This window comes from Chiroxiphia lanceolata, chromosome 16 (assembly GCF_009829145.1).
Source record: "Chiroxiphia lanceolata isolate bChiLan1 chromosome 16, bChiLan1.pri, whole genome shotgun sequence".
NCBI classification, from domain to species: Eukaryota; Metazoa; Chordata; class Aves; order Passeriformes; family Pipridae; genus Chiroxiphia; species Chiroxiphia lanceolata.
The window spans coordinates 10047370-10068082 of record NC_045652.1 but is presented as its reverse complement, the minus strand read 5'-3'; the positions used below and the strand labels follow the sequence as shown (position 1 = coordinate 10068082).

The 20713-nt window shown below is 37.5% G+C and overlaps 1 protein-coding gene across 4 annotated transcripts in view; it reads right to left on the bottom strand.

Moving 5' to 3' along the window:
- Positions 1-1806: 1806 nt before the first annotated feature.
- The window catches only part of TRRAP (transformation/transcription domain associated protein), a 76340-nt gene continuing 57433 nt past the window's right edge, over positions 1807-20713 (bottom strand). For all 4 annotated transcript variants that reach the window (XM_032703768.1, XM_032703770.1, XM_032703769.1 and 1 more), the window contains 11 exons: positions 19832-20033; positions 18574-18738; positions 17391-17481; positions 15686-15885; positions 14661-14922; positions 7915-8140; positions 7136-7353; positions 5427-5611; positions 4972-5175; positions 3882-4076; positions 1807-3157 (listed from right to left, as the gene is read on the bottom strand). In XM_032703768.1, coding sequence (XP_032559659.1) covers positions 2873-3157; positions 3882-4076; positions 4972-5175; positions 5427-5611; positions 7136-7353; positions 7915-8140; positions 14661-14922; positions 15686-15885; positions 17391-17481; positions 18574-18738; positions 19832-20033 — 2233 coding nt within the window. In that variant the 3' untranslated portion in view covers positions 1807-2872. The remainder of the gene's footprint in view (positions 3158-3881; positions 4077-4971; positions 5176-5426; positions 5612-7135; positions 7354-7914; positions 8141-14660; positions 14923-15685; positions 15886-17390; positions 17482-18573; positions 18739-19831; positions 20034-20713) is intronic.

Genomic DNA, 20713 nt, shown 5'->3' with positions numbered 1-20713 from the left:
GGGTGGACTCAAACACTCAACTAATGTTAAATGATTTTGTTTTGGAGCACAGTTCATTTAAGCAAATAAATTCTGATAATCTAATTTGAGAGCAGACTGTAATAATAAAAAGTTAAATTGCGGCAGCATCGTCTAATAAAGACAGAGCCAAACATGATTACAGAAATCAACAGACAAATAATACAGCATAATTTGAGAAACCTGACAACTATTTATTCTACATGTAATATCCACAGCTTACACTTTTGTCTATAGTTTTTTATGCCAAGTTGGCTTCTTAGTTACCAGTATTTCTGTGCCTTGAGTGACTTCCCATAAAACCCACTGCACACCAACACACGTATGTGTGCCAAGGTCTACCAACATGTACATCTCTGCATTTTACACAGACTTAAAACAGGGCTGGCATAACTTTGGTGTCAAGGACTTGTCACTAGTTACCCTAATGAAGATCCAGCTAAATCTGTTCAGAGCTCTATAGCAGCTAAAAAACATAAACACAACAGGAGGGATTTTCAGAATGACATAATGCCTGTGCACACAACTTCAGAGACAATTTTAAATTTGACCTCTCTTAATTCTCAAGCATTTGATTTTGTGGAGTAATAACATGGGCTTTTTTGGTGTAATATCTAATCTGAGGGAAGATACCTTAAAGGGAATACTTAGAATGAATTGACAATTAGTGTAGTTCACTTTCAAGTACCTGCTCAGCAAGATGCATTCTGAGTGCAAATCTGAACTAACATGACAGAGGGAACCCTTATCTACAATCATAAAAAATTAAATGCAGCGAAGATAGATGTCACATGTTCATGAAGGTAATCAGGAACTTCATCTCCTGTACTATGTCAAACCACTCACCTGCTAATGGGCAGCTGCTGATGAGACAAGATGTGTCAGAGATTTCCTCCAGGCTCTGGAGAATGCTCATGGATAACTAAAAGCTTTCAGATTCAAAGCTTTCAGATGGAGCTGGTGGTAAAACTCTGGGTTAAGGTTGTGTAACCCTTCTCCCAAAATGAGGTACAGCCATAGCATACACTCATGAAAGAAGAGAACCAGGTGTTAACATTTGCACATTAACACCATCAGGGACCTCATTAACTCTCTTTCTCTTATTGCCTCTGCTCCCTCCCACCCCATGTTTTCTTTTAGAAATATATTTGACTAAACAAGAGATGTCACAAGTCTAAAACCAGCAAAGTTTGTCTATTTTAACTTGTTCCCATTGTGATTTCTATCATGGAGAGAAAAGTGGCTGAATTATCTGCTCACTTCCTTTCAGGGAATGCTGCAATCTCTCAGTCACACATATCTAAGACGTGCAAATGATTAAGAAATGACACTGCAACTCCTCTGACGCAGCCTGTGCTGTACTTCACAGCTGCAAACGTTACAATCTTCAATAAAGGGAAGCCAACAATTCCCTTCAAGTCATGAAGGCTCTGAGTTGTGAATGACTGCAGATAGAGCATGTTGTGACACATGCAGGAAGTGCTGTGTTTCATAAGAAGAAAGTTCAGATCATTCTTGCCAACATGATTTTGATCAGGAAGCAAATCTTTGCCCCCTCCCCCAAAAAGATATGTTTGTTTTCCAAATCCTGTTATAATCCTTAACACTCATTTATTTGAGCTTCCACTTGTACATACTGGCATTCAACATAACTCCTATCCTACTCACATAAGGAACACAGAAACCAAGCATGGCAGTGAAGGGGTTGTGCTTGATTCATTATACAACAAAGAAGAATCATACTCTTATTCTGGTATTAATAATGTTCTAAATGAAATTAATACCATACAGAGTTTTACAAAATATTTATTTTGAAAAAATCACTCTGTACAAATTTAACATTCTCAACATCGAAGTTTTATAAAAATGCTAACACAACAGAAAGACAAGTGAAACATTAAACTGCTCTTTTCTTAAATTACAAAGGAACAGATTCATTCTAAAGAAGCTACTGTAATTCTAAACAGTAAAGAGAATTTCATAGGATTTCATTTTTTATCTATTACAGCCAAATACATGTATCAAAGGATGGATTTTTCCATCCTTTTATAAACTTCCCCCCCAAACACTGTCCACAGCTAACCCAAATACTCTAAATGGTTTACATTTTTACTGTACATAGCTTGTGCTCCAGGAAAAGTCAGCACAATTTGATCATCATTTTCTCAGTGCCTAACAAAAACTCACCTCTATAACATTTGGTACAAAATTGTCTGTACAAACTAACATTGCTCACGTAAATTTGAAGCAAACTTAAAGGAAGAGAATTCATTTATGCCCTCAATTTGGCATAATGAAGAGAGAGTGATTAAGTAAAATTTCACAGAGTAAAATTCAGTAACAGGGAATACTGTATCTTTCTTTTTTAAAATTACTTACTACTGTATAAAAAATTTATATACTGCAGTTATTAGGAATGGCAGACCCTAAATCTAACAATGCTAGTTTCATAGTCTTCATCATAAAATAAGATTTTTCTGTATATTATTTTTCTCTCTTCACTTTAATCTATTTGTGAAAGCTGCTGTTGCATATTAAAACAAACTTCTTAAACAGAAGGAAACATCTCCTCATGAAATTAAAAAACAGTAAAACCGCCGTACTACTGTAAACACAACAATAAAAACTGACAGAAGGCAGCGTGACAGGTAAGCCACGGGCTGGGAAGCATTTCTTTTCACATTTTCTAAACACAATGTATGGCTCACACCACAAACAACAGCAAAAAAAAAAAATCAAAACCCAAAACAAACAACAACGAAACAAAAGAAACAAAAATGAAAACCCAAAAATAAAAAAACAAACAAACAAAAAAAAAAAACCAAACAAAAACTAAACTATTGAAACTTTCAAGTCACAGCCAGGGGTGCCAGGCGGGGTCCATCCGACACAGATTATCCAGGCTGTTTGCAGCTGCTACCAGAGTGTTGACTTTGCTTTCTCCTCCTTCAAACTGAGCCAGGTTGTGCAGTCGAGTCATGATGGCAGTGACAGCCTTTTGGACCAGTGACACCAGCTGCTGGCTGTCCATGTTCTCGGGCTGCCCGGCTGCTGAGAGTGGAGAGGATGTGTCCTCTTGGGTTTTTTTGTGCCATGCAATTATTTCGTCCCTCAGCACAGTTTTTAGGATGCCATCAACCTAAACGAAGAAGAAAAATCAGACTGTTACATTTAAACCAAAGAACCATCAGGTTTTCTCAGATTACAGAATTGTAACTAGATTTTAGTCAACAGCATTTTGACACTTTTGCAATTTCAGTCTTTCCAAGATGAGTGTGGCTTTTATTATTTCCTCTCAAGGTGTTTCTTTACATAAAAAAGTCGTGTACATTCTATTTTTAAGTGACTCCACTAAATTCATGATTTTCCCCACACACACTCACAGAAGTCTTGGGCAAAGATCAAGAGTATTTTGCAAAGCCAGGTTTTTTTGCACAGTCATTACACTCTCAAGGAATACTGTTTTCTGCCAAACAGGGCAAGAACATTGACTACAACATACATACATATGTACCTATTACATATGCATATGTGTATATTGACCAGTTCTAGACTTGGATAAAAAAGAAATGCCTGCAACAAATAGTTTCCTGTTTTTTCTCATCACTGAGTTGAGTTATTGATATTAGTCTGTCAACTCCAAAGTCTCAAGATTCTAAAACAAACTTTTAGGTGTCCAGTCTGACACAAATGTTTTCCCACAACAAGGTACATTTCCAGCATTTCAGCTGGCCTTTGTGACAACCTCTGGGTAACATTGCAAAACAAATACACGCCTTTCGGTTCCTGCCCTAACCAAAAATGTTTAGTTTATAAACTGCCAAATACCAGCCGGCAAATAATCTTGCAAAAGGTGCACAAACCTTGAAGTTTGGCTGTGCAAAGCAGCGAGCTACTGCAATCATTGATGCAGTCAGGGGCCCAGACACCCCGATGGTGGTGAGGAATTCCGAAATGTTCGGTGTGAGCCGGAACGGAACCGGACGATTGGCGTCCAAATCTCCAGTGGCATCGTTAATGTCGAAGCGAAAGTAAGCCACGTTCAGCTTGCCTGTGTCCTGGATTTAAAAGAAAGATGCCCAAAAGTAATTAAAGGAACAATTTTCCATTCATAAAACCAAAAGAAGCTGGATTTTTGTTTACTGTTAATACTCAGAGTATCAATAGTATTTCAACAGCTTTTCACTCGTTTAGCCAAACGGTTTTTGAGGAAAAAAGTTATAAAAGTATGCAAAAATCAAGGATGTATTTCTCTCAAAACATTGTGTCCAAACCCCTTACTAAAAATAGGTTATTGTTATACCAAACTTGAGGAATAGTTTCTTCTGTAGCACAATCTGTAAGGAGTCACTGCCAACAGATCTCTGGGTCAGCGTTCAGTATCAGCAGCTGATTTTATCTGGAGGGATTAAAGAATCTTAATTGCCACACAGACTACAGCCCTCCATGCATTAAATGACATTGAGACTTTCCATAAATACCACCTTAGGGTGGCAAGGCTTGTTTTAAATGTTGGGTTAAAACAGAAAAAAATCTCTATTAATAGGAGTTGTAGCAATGCTGAAAAGAGAACAGTATTTGAAAAGGTATTTAAGAAAATAAAGCCCCTAAATTTTATTTTTCTTAAATCTGTTTGACACAGAGGTATCTTCAAAGCAATATATTTGAAGGAGGACTAAAAAGAGAGATTTATCAGTCATTTACATGAAGAATTCCAATATCTAAGAAGGGTTTTACAGACAAAGTTCTAAATTCACAGAAGGCAGAGTTGATGCCCACAGGGACTGCAGTTTAAATTACTACTTACAAGATGTGCAATCACATATAAATGAAAACCTTACTGAAATGCACTGTTAACTATATATGTTGAATTTTGACTCATTTCAGAAGTATAGTCCAAATTTCCACCTGATGAAGGACAACAGCACACACCTAGAACAAAGTACAGCATACCTGGGCAATCTGCAGCATTTCAGGGTTGAGTCTATTTAAGTGAAAGATGAATTCTGCAAAGCCAATCAGGGCCAACTGGATAGTGAACATCTTCCTGAAAGTCCAGTAATCCGTGGCATTGGGGAATGTGTGCAGGGCCCATTCCTTCAACATGCTCCGTGGGACCATGTTACTCTGCACTTCCTTAAGGATGTCTCTGAGAACCTACACAGGAAAAGCATTAGTTGAAAGAGGTCATTTTTAATACCCCTCTTAACAACAGACAAATAGACCAAAAGCAACTACCGAGCTTCTCTTAATTGCTGTATCTCATTTCAGGAAAAGCACCCCGAACTTGAACTCTGAAATGTTTGGTGCTGTTTCTGTCTCACACCTAACGGGAGGTGAAGAGTCGGGCTGGGGGACAGGGACCAGCAGAGTCCTCAAGGAAAGCCCTCGACTCAAATTCGTTCTACCTGATGACTGGCTTGAGTGCCCCGTGCCTGCACCGTGGCCAGCCGGTCGTAGTAGCGGGAAATGGGGTTGTCGTGCTCGATGCCCTTCTTGGCACAGCGCTGCTTGTAGATCTCCACCAGGGACAGCGACGACGGGTTGTCCTCGACCAGACGCATCTGCGGAGAAACCGCCACAACACGGGGCACTGGGAACGGGACAGAGAGAGCAGAACAACTTAACAGCTCATCCAGAGCCCAAAGACTGAGATATCAGCCCTTACAACGCTCCTGAAGTGTGTCAAGAGAAAGTTTTTATTACTGCACTCTCAACTCACTGACAAGTTCAGTTAAAAAGGTATTACAGCAGTGTGGTGGGGTTTTTTTATCTTAACAGAAATACCAACAGTGTTTTCAAAAAAAACTGAGCACTCATCATTCTTCCTACTTTTCTTTGGCTTTAAGACAAGGGTAATGCTTGATGCAAACAGGTTCATAATATCTGATTACATTATGTCAATAAAAATTATTCTGAAGGACAAAACTACTTAGCTTAATAGGGCACTTAAAGTGATTCAGAAAAACTGGAGGACAAAAATCTGGACACAGTTGAGGAATAGATGTTTAAATGACACTATCTGGAAGTAAAATACTGAAGACGGAGAAAAATATTCAATAATAAGAAAATTTAAGCCACTGAGCTTTTCTTTGATGGGCAGCAAACTTGCAAAAACCCTATTTGTGCTTTTATGGTGCTTAACTGATTTATTATTCTACCAAGTCTTCTGTGCATCCCCACCTACATAAAGACAGACAAGGCCTCTTCCATAGCTGGCTTTTCCAGTGACACTGTTGGCCCTGTTTGACAGTTACCACCAAAACTGTTCTCTCATCATTAACCTCAGAAATATAAGGAAAAGTTGTTTAAATGCATTTAAATTGTTTGATGTAACTTCTTCAATCTCAAAGAAGAAAATGCTTGCTGCAGAAAGGGTGTTAATGAGCTGTTCCTCCTGGTCTGCTTCCATTAACCTCTGGTAGCAGAGAAATGAACATTCTTTAGGTCCTTTCAAATAGTATCAAACCACAAAACATTATAGTTTAAAAACAGCTCTTTGAAGGAAAACATGCTATCTAATGAAGCTTGTTATATACAGGATTTATTTCTCTATCAGTGGCCACGTTTAGCATAGTTTTCAAGGCTTTATCTATTGCATTTCTGTTATTCTTGCCTCAGACTGATGCAAAACCCTAACCTTCTGTTTTTTATTATCCATGTTTCTGATTCTTTTACACTTTAGCATTGTTTACAGGTAATATGCTACACCTGCATGTTTGTTTGCTGGTTTACCTCAGTAAAAAGAAATTGGGGGATGGAGGCTGTCAGCAAGATTTCCTTTATTTAATGTAAAGCTTGCCTGCAAGTGTTCTCATTCATGAAGAAATCTGTTCAAAGGGAGTGAAGCTGACACTAGACAGCCAAGGCTGACGAAGCCAAAGTTGCCTGAGGATAGACACCCCCAAATTACAGGAAATTCCTCCCAGCACACAAAACACCCCTCTTCAGAGAGGTGCTACAGTGCCAGCCAAGACCTGGGCATCTATGAATTTCCCTTCTGAACAACCAAAACCTTCAGAATGAGCGATGAGCAGCGGTCAAAAACTTCAGCGAATACAACCTTGGAGTATAACACACATTTAAAAAACAACGTAAGCCTCTCTCTTTTCAGTACCTGTAAAAAACAAGTGCCTTTTTGTGGTTTCCTTCCTCTTCTCCAGGCAGGGGTTGAGGAGGCGGAGGAGCTGCAGCACCCGCTCCTCCCTGCGCGACTCGGTCAGACACGCGTCGTTCATCACCAGGTACGGGTAGATCTTCCCGTTGTGGCCTCGGATGTACAACCTTCGGGCTGCAGTGTTGTGCTTCTGAACTATCTCCACCCTCGGCATAAACCTGGCAGGAAGAAAGGGACAATAAGGCACCTGGGATAATCTCCTCTGATATTAAATCGTGACGGAAAAAAATAAAAAAAACCAAACCAAACAAAAATAGACAAAATAAATAAGGCAGTATAACTGTAATACAAAGTACAACTCAATTATCCAGCTGGCCTGTGGTTTCTATTTTGTAGTTTGAAAAGCTGTCCTGTTGCATTTTATTTGCTTTTAAGAAAACACAGTTCTTGAGCAAAATTAACCATTTGATGAGACCTTTACTACTGTTTTGAAGAATAGTATCTCTATTGATTACAACAGAAGCACTAATCTCAACTTACATCACTATACAAGAAAACCAAATATACTCTTCTTCTAAGTGCACTCATTTAGTGATGCAATGTAAAACTATTGAAGGATAAAATAAAAAAGGTGTTATATCAAAGTATGACTCTCTACATAATAATGTACATATATAAAATGTACACAACATCTACTTTTGCAGAGTGAATGGATAGGAAGGCTTTAATTTCTCCTCTGTTTTTAGAATTACATCTACCAAAGGGTGGTTTTAGGTTACCTTGCTATCTTGATGTAATAATGTGTTGGCTTTGGCATAAGGAATTCTCCAGGTATCTCTACTTCTGCAGTCTGAGCTGAGAAGTTACTTAGAAAGCGGCACTTTTCCTCTATGAGGAAGAACTTTGGAAGCTGTTTAGTTTTTGCCTCCAGAATTTTGATCCATTTCTTTAGTTTAGAGATAAGGTTGTGAAGTTTCATTGACCCTGGCACACTGAAGTCAAAATCTGAAAACAAACAAACAAAAACAAGTCACCCAATTCAACAGTGCAAATCAAACACACAATCCCCACAGAGCTGCACTGCCTTTAAAAGACAGACTCTTGAACGTTTCAGCTCTATAGAAAACCTTTCAGCAAAGTCTTAACATTATATATACCTGAAACCTGTCAGAATCTGCTACCTCTTTTCTGTATATACCTCTAAAATATTCTGTTATTTGGTATATAATGAACCTCCCAACATTTTCCTGGTTTAGTCAAACATTAGAAAAATATACTGTGAAAAATTTAAATACTATTACTGCACTGAATTGTCTCCATACTGCAACCAGATTGCATAGAAAAAAAGCAGTAAAAAACCCAAATTATTAGATCAGACCATTTGTGAAAGAGGCTTATTTGACAGTGTAGCACTATAATTTTCTGCCAGTTTCATTACACATCATTTATTTATTTATTTAAATCAATGGGAACTTTTTGCTTCTTAAAGGGATGAAAGAACCTCAATCAAGGACACAACATGGAATCTGTGAGGACAAGGAGTAAGACTTTTATTACTGTTATTCTCCTATTCTGAGCTGCAAGAAAATTCTTATTCTTTCCTGGTTTAGATAACAACTGAAAGTTACTACAGGAAAAACAGGTACAAGAGTCTAAGCAAAAATGACAATATTATGTCAACAGTCTGATGTTTCCATTGCAATATTAACAGTATTACAGTGTGAATTATCTCCTTTAGACTACATGCACATGAGGAAAGAACTTTCTCAAGGTCAGTACATGGTCTTCAGTACATTATGCAAGTAATTCTGTAACAGAAATCACTGCAGTACTGATCATTTTCTGGGCCACACCAATACCATCCTCCCAACATTGCTCTCACTCCAGCTTCAGAACAAAGCAAACAAATAAACAAATAAATGTCTTTGCATTTCCCAAAAGAGGGGAAATGAATAAACATATAAATGAAAGGATGGTTGGGCACTTCAGTACCACTACAAAGAGATTAAACACACTTGGATAAGAAGACAAACTGCTCTCTGCAAACCTCATCAGTTATGGCATCCAAATCGTGCAAGTGAACTAACAGACTTGAATTTTTAAAACTCATTTCCACACCAGAGTCTGAAAGACGCCATTTTAAGTTCAACATCTCTCAAGTGAAAAGGTAACAGCAAGAAAAAGAGAATGTTAATTTGGTATTTTTGATATTTACAACTAAAGTAGAGCAGAATCTTCATTATGATGCAGATACAACAGAAAACTAACACAGTCTCAAAAATGAGAACCTTATTGCAGAACCTTCATTTCAATGTTACATACACTCAATATTTTCCTAAGCTGACAAAAAACCCAAAACAAACATGAGTGCTGCTAAAAGACGAAATTTTGTCCACATAAATATGCTACAAACATCTATCTGCAAGTGTGCCAAGAGTGAATTAAGTATGTGCACACAGCAATTACTGCATATAAAAGTTTCTTACAACCACAATTAAACCACTCAAAAGTCTGACAAGCTCAGAACATTCTTTTAGCCAGAAGAGCTCATATCATTCCATACATACACTCTTAGTTCTTTTCTTTATATGTAAAGATGCCAATAGCAAAGAAAACAATGCAGCCCAGGATTCTTTCACTTTGCTATTCTGCTACTTAAACAAAATATCAGAGAACCATAACCCAACATATTTCATTGTGTATCCACAACATAATGATATGCTGAAAGCTTTCAGTGAAAGTCCCAAGTCTAGTAGTCTGAAACTGAGCAAAAACCCACCACATACAAACTCCTTTCCATTTCTGTAAGAAAAAAAGTCTATAATGAAAAATACAGTTTCATATTTATGCATGAGGGAAATCAGCATAACTCTGTGATATTCCCTTTTCTTTCTCTGCCTGGGCAGTGCATCTATTGCAATACCACTGTAAAACACCCTTATTATAATCCCAAGCCTACCCTCTAGTGAGCAGTGGGAGTAAATCATTTCATCAAAGTGACAAAATTATTGCATCATTTATCTCCTGAATCTCTGAAGTGCAGGAGAGTCTCCTCCAACTGCAACTAGTTTTTGTGCTAATGTGAATCCACTGAAGTGGTAAAAATACACATCAATATATATTCCTTAAAAAAAAAAAAAAAAAGTCCTTCAGTTCCACAAGAGCAGCTCTAGTTTGTTGAATGCCTATTTTGGGATTTTTGTTGTTCTTTTGTTTTCCAGTGGCAGATGGGAAAAACAGAGTTCAATTAGTCTTTCTGCTCGTGTCACAGAGAGCCCATCTGAGAAGAAAAATCACTTCAGCTGGAAGAAGGGGAAATACAAGACCAAACATCATTTGTGTACAAAGTCTCTCTGCTTTGCAGACATCTTAATCTATATAAACAGTATTTTTGTTCCAAAAAAATCCATTTTTTCGGTACACAGTACTGAAGAACATCTTTCTCAAGCTAACACACTCTGGTCTAAAATACCTTACTACTTGCACCATCTTTTTCTAAACAGGATGGGAAGTTTCCCCCCAACTCATCTTTAATGGAGATGTTCCCAGAAGCCCATGACACAGACTGCAGCAGAAGCAGTTTGCTCTCTCTTCTCAAGGCTGCCAAACATTCTTGCCACCCCCAATGCAAAGACAAACAGGGCACAATCTTCCTCCCAGTGAGACAGACCTAAAAAAATCCTGATGGCTCTTAAAACAACTAGATAAAGCTTAACACATTTTGATTGAGAGCTGTACCATCACTTGTCACGAAGCAACACCAAAAAATACACTTGAGGTAGCAAAATTAGAGTACCAAATCCTCTGTGTCACCCAAATTCTTGACCTACAGAACATTAACACAGCATCAGGAAAACAAAGAAAAGACCTCCAAACAGACTCCAGAACTAAAAAATAAACCCCTCCTGCTACACTGTCAGAAAATAGTTCTGATCAATGAAAAGCAACAGTCTATTAATGCTTTTAGAGCAAGAACCAGCTGACTTGAAGATTTTAAAGATTATTCTCAGCATAGGCAAAGCATGTTTACACTTAAAAGTTTCCAACCCAAGGACCTCCAACAAAAAAAACATGACATCCATCATGTAAGATATCACCCAGGACTGAAATATAAGCTTAGCTTTATAGAACAGGTCAAATTTTTTATGCACATGATACTGAAGAAGATCCAAGCATTCTCCAAGAGAGAAGCACTGTCTTGCTTTTTCCCAAAACTTCTTCCTAATCTCACAAGAACTTTTGGAAAGCACCAACAAAGATGAAAAATCTCAGTGCCAGGAAAGCAGAATTATGAAGCAGAACTTCAGGTTTATCACTCAGCTCCAGAAAACCAAGACTGCATAGACCAGACACCGAGGTCAAATATGATGCTAACTCCAATCTCTTGATCTGGATTTCCTGGATAACATCCTGTTATCTAAAAATTGGGAGGGAAGCAAAGAAAGAGCTACTAAAGGGATGCTATGCTCAATCTTGAGGGGGGGGGGAAAAAAAAGAAAAAATCCTTAAAAAATCTGAAAACTATTAACAGATCTTTCCCCTGCCCTCTTCCCACAGTTCAGAGCCACACCAGGAGCTTCCTTCTGCCTGTACTTTCCACTGACAGCGAAGAATTCATTGTGCTGGGTGACAAAACTCTCGAGGAAATTATCTTGCTCTTTAAGGGTATATTTTGGAATTTTCCATTCGTATTCAGCCTGAGTGGAGAGATGGCTGCAGAAAGAAGCTGATCCAAACTCTAAACTATCATCTGCCCACAAAAGGACAATTGAGGCAGCTTTTCTTTTGCTTTCACTGCTGAGTGAGCTCTCAAAGGGAGCATTTTTCAGCATTTGCCTGTTCTTTGATGTCAAAGGTTTAGCAGAAAAGGAGAGAAGGAACAAAGAACAGATGGTCAAAGAACTATGCATTTGAAGTTACAGGAAAAAAAATTCAAAGTAAAATTTGTTTTTGTAATATAACATTAGGATGGATAAAGTGACCTATCACAGCTCCAACAGTCCAGACTGCTGCAAAGTATTTAGAATATAAGAAATGGTGCGAGAGTCCCCAGTGGCTCCAAACAGGAATCAAGATCCAACTCTGCTATTGATGGAAACAATTAGGCAACCAAACCCAGTTGAATGTACGTATAGAACACAGCTGTCAGCATTAATCTGGAAATAATTGAAGAAAAGAGTTTACTCCAAGACAGCTCCTCAGTGTGGATACTTGTGAAATGGAAGGCAACCACTGTAATTATCTGTCCATCACCCAGATGCAACTGGTACTGAGATTCAGCAAAGCAAATGTGAAGGTTCTACTGTGCCAGAAGGACACATTAGGAATGGTCTACAAATGGTTTCTCATAGTGCTAAAACAGCCTTTCCCAACTTCAATACGATAATTACAATCCCCTTCATTTATTTATGTATATTTTACTGTTATTACAAAATCAATAAAAAACTTATTTTCATTTTCTGCATAATGAATTACATTACAAAAATTAGTATGTATGCTTATTGGTCTAATTTCTGCTGTTTTCCCACATTTAAATTGTGAATTAAAACGCTGAATGTATTAAATTAGAATAAAATCAATTCCAGCACTAAGCAAAATAATTATTTGTATCCTGCAGACACTTGTATTTCATCATACTTAGAAAATAAAACATGAAACCTTCAACAAAAAACTAATTACCGTTATTAAACATAAGCTTACTGAGAAACACTTTGCATTTGATGACTTTACATGATTTTTATGTCCAGGCCTATGTTGTTGTTGTTCTTCAGGTTTTATGTTGTTCTATATTATTCTTTATAAATGCTGTGATTAAGAGAGAAAAATCTGAAAACCTTAACTGCCATTTATATATCACAGACATGCAAAAAATTCACACCAGCACATAAAAACTGGAAATCCTCCCCATTTTCTATTTTAATTAAAACTTGTAACTGAATTGTAATTAAACTCTCTTAAATGTTTCTCTAGAAATGTTCTGAAATATTGCTTCAGATATTGCAGACTTGAGTCTGGTGTTGTATTTACATTTCCTTTAGACCTTTGAAATCCCAGACCTCTCTGATGCTCACAGGAGAGAAACCAAGAGATACTACAACAAACCAAAAATAACTCAAATATAAGAAAAATGTTGCTGAGTATATATGAGTGGTTATACTACTATTGCAATGCAAAGAGATATAAATGATTACTAAAACTGAAAAATGAGTCCAAACTTGCATTTAATGTAGAGTATTTCAGCTGGAAGGGACCTACAGCACCCCCAGATCCCTGTCTGCAGGGCTGCTCTCCAGCCACTCCTCTCTCAAACTACACCTGTGCCTGGCATTATTACCCAGCTCTAGGTACAGAATCCAATATTTTGGATGGGTTAAATTTCATCCCATTAATCCTTGCCCAATAATTTTTTTTTTCCTCCCTCTGTGCTCCCACTGAAGACACACAAAATGTTTCTACTTCCATTTCCCTCCCTAGTACACTTCATCCAGTAAAAATTTAATCATATGGTTCAGGACTTTCATTATCTGCTGTCATGCAACTGTTGTGCTCAGAAAGGACATCATGCAATCCATAGTGTGCACAAGATATGTAGGTCATGCCTGCAACTGAGTTACTTTCACAAGATTCCCATCAGATCACTTATTTTCACAATATTATCAGTAAAATGCTTGAAAAAACATCACAAGTCTACTTGTCAAATGCTCTCAAACGCTTCTGTTTGAGGAGGAATTGATGCAAACTTCAAAATCCTGGCAATGCAAACTGCTGACACCAGTTAGGGTCACCCTCTGCCATGTATGAGCTGTGTGGCCTTCACACCTTTCACCAAACAAATCAAACCCATGTGCTCCTGTACACAAGCTTTTCTCAGAATTTTAAATCAACAGCACATACTCAAATATGTAACCACTGGTTAAGAGAAAAAGAATAAAGCAAAGGAGCTACTTCCCTTAAGTATCTTTTTTTATTAGATCTGATTAAAGTTATTGATTCAATTTACCAAACGATGTAAATTTGGGTAATAGGATTTTTATAATCTAGTTATCCAAAACACTAATCTTACTCATCAGAAGCAGACTGTTTTGAAAGACCTCACATAATACTGTCAGTTTGGAGTTCTGCAGTGAAAATTGCATTAAATTCTGCCATGATTGTAAAGCAGAGATCATTATTGTCCCTCAGATCCAGCAGGCAGTTCTATGCAAATAGCAAAATATTATAGTGAAGGAATCTAACTTATCTTTAAACACATCTGTGATCAAACCACAGCTTTAGGTAATAAAAACACAACAATATACTCATTCTCTATGTTGATGTCTGTTTTTCACTTGAATTACCTTTATTACTCCACAGAAGATTGGAACAAACTATTTCAGGTTTGGTGCATGACAGAAAGGTGCTGTTTTCTAAATTTTCTCTCAGGAAGGATATTGGAATAAAAGAGCAGAATGCCTTCACAGCTGAACTGAGAGAGATTTATCTGGAGATTAAAAGTAACATTTAAGAAAACATTTTAAACATTTACCTGTTGTAAATTGCCCTTTTAATTTCTGGAACACGGGATCTTGAGCTGTTGCTTGTGCTCTCCTAGCTAATGACTCTGAGGCTGCACTAGAAAACATGGTGGACACATTAGAGACATTCTCAAGACCTACTCCAAAAGTGCTGACTAACTTCTTGACGAAATTTAGTGTATGAGGAGTGATTTTGGCATCTGAAACAGCTCCACTTTTCTCAAAGGCAACCGAATAGCACTTGGCCAGGCCCTGCTGCAGTTGTCTAAGAACCTAAGGATGAAAAATAAAAGAGGCAAAATAGTCAGGAAGATTTAGGCCTTCTGATTGGACATCAAATATTTATTCCTGCACTACGTTTTGTGCAGTAAAATTATCCTCTCAGAAATATCTACTTAAAACTCTGCTCTTAAATTGCATCAGAGGGTCAATCAGAATGACAGCACTGATTCTCACCAGCACTGCAAACAAGCTGAGTAGGGGACAGGCTGCATCACAAAGGACATCTCGCTCTTTAAACAGCAGCTAACTTTTAGATTTCATCTTTTGTGATATTTGAAAAGATTATGTGATACGTGGAAACTTTCTTCAAATAAACACTGTGCTAGGTAGGCAGAATAGAACAGCCTAACACTTTCAGAGGCAAATCAGAGGCAGAGTGGCAGGTCCATCTGCTCTCTGTTGTAATTCAAACTTCAGGTCATAATCACAACCTGTCACAGAGCACCAGATCCACAGGGAAACTGGTATCTGTGAAACCCAGCGTAAGAATATACAGTTTCAGTCAGTACGAGCAACAGCTTCAATCCTAGATGCATTCATCAAATTAATAGCTTTGGAAAATCTCTGTACTGCTTCCAGAAATAACCAAGACCCTTCAACTCCAATCAGAACAGTCAGTTCCATAGATACATCAGTTTACTAACCCAAACAAACAGTTGTGTTTTAATGCTTAAAATTAATTATGGATAAATATTATGCAGTTAACTTTTCCTGAAACGATACCTAGATATGCAGGTGTATTAAAGCCAAATACCTCTTCATGCCAGTTCTCTCTGAACCAGACCATCTGATCCACAATGCCTTCCAGAGAAGACAAAAGTGTTGGATGCAATTCCCGCTGCATGTGCATAATTCTGCTGCATCTCCACATGGGTGCAGTGGCTCGGATTGGCCCAGGGTCTGAGGCAGAGTGGGACTGATTCCCAACTGAACTTGGCTGCTGTTGCCCAGAATCTGGGAAGTGAAAATTAAAAAGAAAATAAGAATTACCTTTCATGAACTTGATACATTCCTGTATGAAATAAAATAAATTGTTCCAAGAATTGGCTTTAGATCTACATTAGGTATTAATCACCTATTACCTACTGAATTTCAGAAAACTTCTCTAAAAATGCTGTTTAGTGGTACAGACCTTCCAATATTAAAGCAAAATAAACACTCCTCAAAGCCCCACAGGAGGTGTGTAGCCTTGGCTTTTAAATCACCAATCTATGCTGTTGAAGTAACAGACATTGTTTCATATAGGATCTAATTATTTGAATTATGGGTGTTTCCTTCCCCTCCCTTTTGGGGAGATCTTTCACACATAACTGAAGAATAAATATGCTGATGCCAACAACTGACAAATTGTCACAGTGTGTATCTTTTAGTACAGAACATTCTTGCATGACAACTTCATCAGACAGTGATTTAGGACAGAGCTCTGCTTTATCAGATGACCCCCACTAACTCACACAACCCACAGACAAAGCATTAGTCTGTGGCAGAGCCTACAGGAAAATATTTTACTGGTTATTGTATATGTGCATGGGGTAATATCAAGAATTTAGCACAGAAACTTCTGTTGCTGGATGTGAATGAATTATTGGGGTATGTGGGCACCTCCTCCTTCTGCAAAGGAGCAGCCAAAGAAAAATAAAACATTATTTAATTAGTGTCCTGCAAAATCTCATGCAGAAATTTAGTGAACTCATTCTCAAGTGAAAAAGGCAATTAAATAAACAATGCACTTCGTAATAAAGAACACACAACTGAAGGGAAAGTTCTTCAAGCAGCTCTCCTGGGATTCCCAGGAAATTAGAAGACAAAAGAACAACTAAATTCTGTGGAACCATTTGACATAACTATTCTAAACTTGATTTGTTCTTGGGGAAAAAAGGTGTTGTGCAAGTTGCTGAATGTTCTCCCCACTTCCCAAACATTTCTCAAAGTCAACATTGATTTTATTTTGTGTAAACTTAGATGCTCATTTTACTTGATAATTCACCATAAGAAGTTAATATGGAGACATTCATTTTACAAGTGTGGCTCCTTTGAAAACAAATTGAACGTCGCAAGGTTCATGCTGCCAATGAAAATTAGACTAGAACATCTTAGAAGGCTGTGATGCTCTCCTGTATTTATAAACCAAGAATTTTCTGCTTCTCCACAAATTTATAAAGATAAATATCCATGAGAGAACATTTGATTCTCAATTAAGGTGACAGGAAAATGAAGGAGATGAAACTCCTCTTGGTGAATATTTTTTACAAGAAAATTCAAGACAGCTTAAGCCATCTGTAGATTTAACTTCACAGAAACAAATCAATGCAAGCAAAGTTTACCAAGAATTTTCTTCCTCAGCCTTGCTGAGTTGGTACATTTTCTAGAGAATCTGTTTTCTCAGTAAAATCAGATGAAACTCAAACTAATAACTAAGTTACAAAGAGCACAAATAATTTTATCAAGATCAAGCTCACCACTTTTGTAGCGCTCTCGCTGTTCTATCTTCAAGGTCAAATAGAGGGTCCTGATAGGAAAGTAAACAGCTTGGGGATAGACTCTTCCCACCTATTTGGAGACACACACATACTCAGTCAAGGAATACTGACTACAGATCTCATCAGCATGTACAGATTGTCTTGTAAATAAGTACCATTTGGTAATAATCAGCTCTTTGTATTAAATAACAGTTTATGGAAATTAAAGATTTTTTCAGTAACAGAAACATGAAGAGAATGGAATGGTAACTCCCTACACACACTGTTCAGGCATTACCTAATTAGGGCTTCCAGATCATATTGCCTAATAAACCTGAAAACAGCATAATGTCAGAGCACCAGCTGGGCCAGCTCAAAGATCTTACTCATGTGCATAATGGCAGAAAAACAGACATAATGACAGTGGTTAGTCTTTAAATTAGGCCACAATTACCAGCAAGCCCCATGTTACTTGGTAAAAAAGCCCATTAGAGAGTAAACTTACTCCATCTAATTGTAGCACTTAATGTAAGGGGACACCAATGGCACCCAAAAATAAAAAGGATTTTATGGCTTCCATTAAAAAAAAAAAAAAAAAAAGCTGAAGAGATGTTGACATCCAGCATCCCCTTTAAAATCTGTAAATCTCAGTATCTATTAAAGGAAAGAACCATATGTCTACTACCCATGATAGAGTACTTCTTAAGACATTGTTTGAGGCTTCTCCAGCCACAATTCTATTAAATCATGGGTCCCTTCTCCATCCAAATGGATAAAGTAAGAGGAAGAAATTTTGCAAAATGTTCAGTAATATGATATTTATGGCAGACACAAATGCTTCATGCTGTAGTTCAAAAAGTTATTTGAAGAGTTTTAAAACAGTAACACAGAAAATTTGGTATGTTTTAGTTTTATATCCCTTCAACGGACCTGAAGTCTAAAGGCAAGATAAACAGGAGTATCTGTGACTTTTATGAGGCTAAGCTCCAACTACAGTACAACTTCCAAGCAAGCAGTCATATCTAAAGATTTTATACAGATCTCAACAAATAAAAAAGCAACTACAACTTGTTGAAATTTGTTTTTTCTGTCAGAAGACAGCTGAGCATACTGGGGTTGCAAGACATCTCATCTTAAAAACAAAGATTACAGGCAATAGAGAATTAGAGATTATCTTCTGCACCTGACTGATGAGGTTCAGGAGGAGTTTGCCCTCTGAGCCAACCAGGCACGTCAACAGCTGTGGGATCCAGGCCAGCCACTGGATGGGTGGGACACCAATACAATATTTGTCCACTGCATCTGCCAAGGTGTTCTTATCATCATCAAAACTCAGCAGCCAAAGAACCTAGAAGAGAATTTCAGTGCTTAAATTTAAGATATATCAATCATTATGATGCAGAAAAACACAGAGCTATTTTCTTGATATGACTGTAGAGTCTTTGTAAGTGTTAAAGTTGCCTCAGACACAAGAACTTACATTCATTATGCCTCGACAATGTTATTTTTTTCCCTTAGAAATAATATTTAAAGGATGTAAAAATAAATATAAGTGCACTCCTTGCTATGAAACAAAAGACAGAAAGAAGCAAATGAAATGACTGCATTCCAGGAATTCTTTGGGTTTTGTTTAGTGGTGCAGATAGAAAATAAGGGCATGTTTCTAGAACCTAAAGTACGTAATTCAGATAAATGAACCTTGATGCCAGAACTTGATTATTTCTTTGGGTGTTGTTAATTATTTTAACAGTTCACCCTTAATGATATTTTTTCTAGTTTAATTTAAATGTAAATATATTAAGCACTGACTAAAAATCATTAATTGTTATGCAGCCAAACAGGGAGACTAATAAACTTCAGGGTGCTATTGAGGTCACCTTTAATCTCAAAGAATATTTTCTGTGTTTTTTCATGTTCAGAACATATTGTCTTCCATGGTCTGCTATGATTTTTTTAATTTTCTTCATGAGAGAGATTAAATATCCCCAAACTGAGAAATATATACTACAGATAGCTTGTTTGGGCCAAAATTTTGTTGCATAGAAAAGGCTTATCTGGAACAAAATGCAATACTGAGGTAAAAGTTAATACTATTTATCCATAGTAACGATTAAAAGAGCTCAAATTATGTTACTTTTTAAAGGACCAAAGGATGCCTTTCTGCAGGTATTTCACTGCATTATGTAGCAGAAAGGCTGGATGTGATTTGTCCTCTTCCTTCTACAAAAAGGTTCCACAACCACAGGAAACCTCAGACTTCTCAATGAAGTAAAAACCCCCAGACAAGTTAAGTGCAACCAAGAGCAGCCCCATGAAGACTTTCTACCTAAATTAAAGCTTTCCCTCAGTAACTGTTTCTCTAATAGCACAAATTTGGGCACCGAACATTATCCCAGCCCTTCCTGAAGGCTCCAATTCTTTTTTAAACCTCTAGATCTCACCTTTGCTAAGTATTTCCTCGACTTGCTCTCGTTCTGGTGACGGCAGGCGTGCAGGTAGCAAGTGATGGCAGACACCCCCAGGTGGAGCTGCCTTTCCTTCACAAAGATGTTCTCCAGGTAATCCCCCCACATGGCCCAGGCTTTCACCAGCACGTCGTGCATTTGCACAGCTGCAGAAAAAGCTTTGTTTGCTTCTTCAGACCTGCACAGTGACAAGGAAGAATGTGAGTTTTATACTAAGAAATAGTTACTAAATTATAGAAATCCAATTTCTGACAGGGCAGGCAGTTACTTTCTTAACACTCAGTGTAAGTTCTCTAGTAAGGTCTCTTATGACTGTTTTGTCATTGCATCCCTTGGAGTTCAGCACCTACAAAAGTAAATGCTTTATAATGGAAACAATTATGTGTTTAAGATCTCCAGATACTCCCTTAAAAAAAAAAAAAAAAGCTTCCAGTGCACTGCAATGGGAATCCAAGCAGTGACACTGGGAGTAAGAAGAGCAAATGATAACACAAGAGGAGCAGAAGCAAATGCATTTAAGAATGCTGCTCTGCTGAACAAAAAACGGGACTAAAGCAACATTAGGAAGATGTTATAGTAGTTATCTTTTAGAGAACTGCATCTTATTTAACTCCTCTCCCAGCAAAGTCGTGAAAAATTTTACAATCATTTTCTGGAAACAATCAGGTCCTCATCCCCACAGCTGTAAAAGTTTATTTTTCAGTGGGAAAAGTGAAGGAATTTGAAGGTTAATCACACAGTTCTGGGTAACCAAAAGGTTATTTGTTTGATACTTCTGAAGTTCTCTATGTTTCCTCAAGTGTTCCTTGTCCAAGATGTGGCATGATTCATCCCAATATATATAGCCCTTGAATCTAC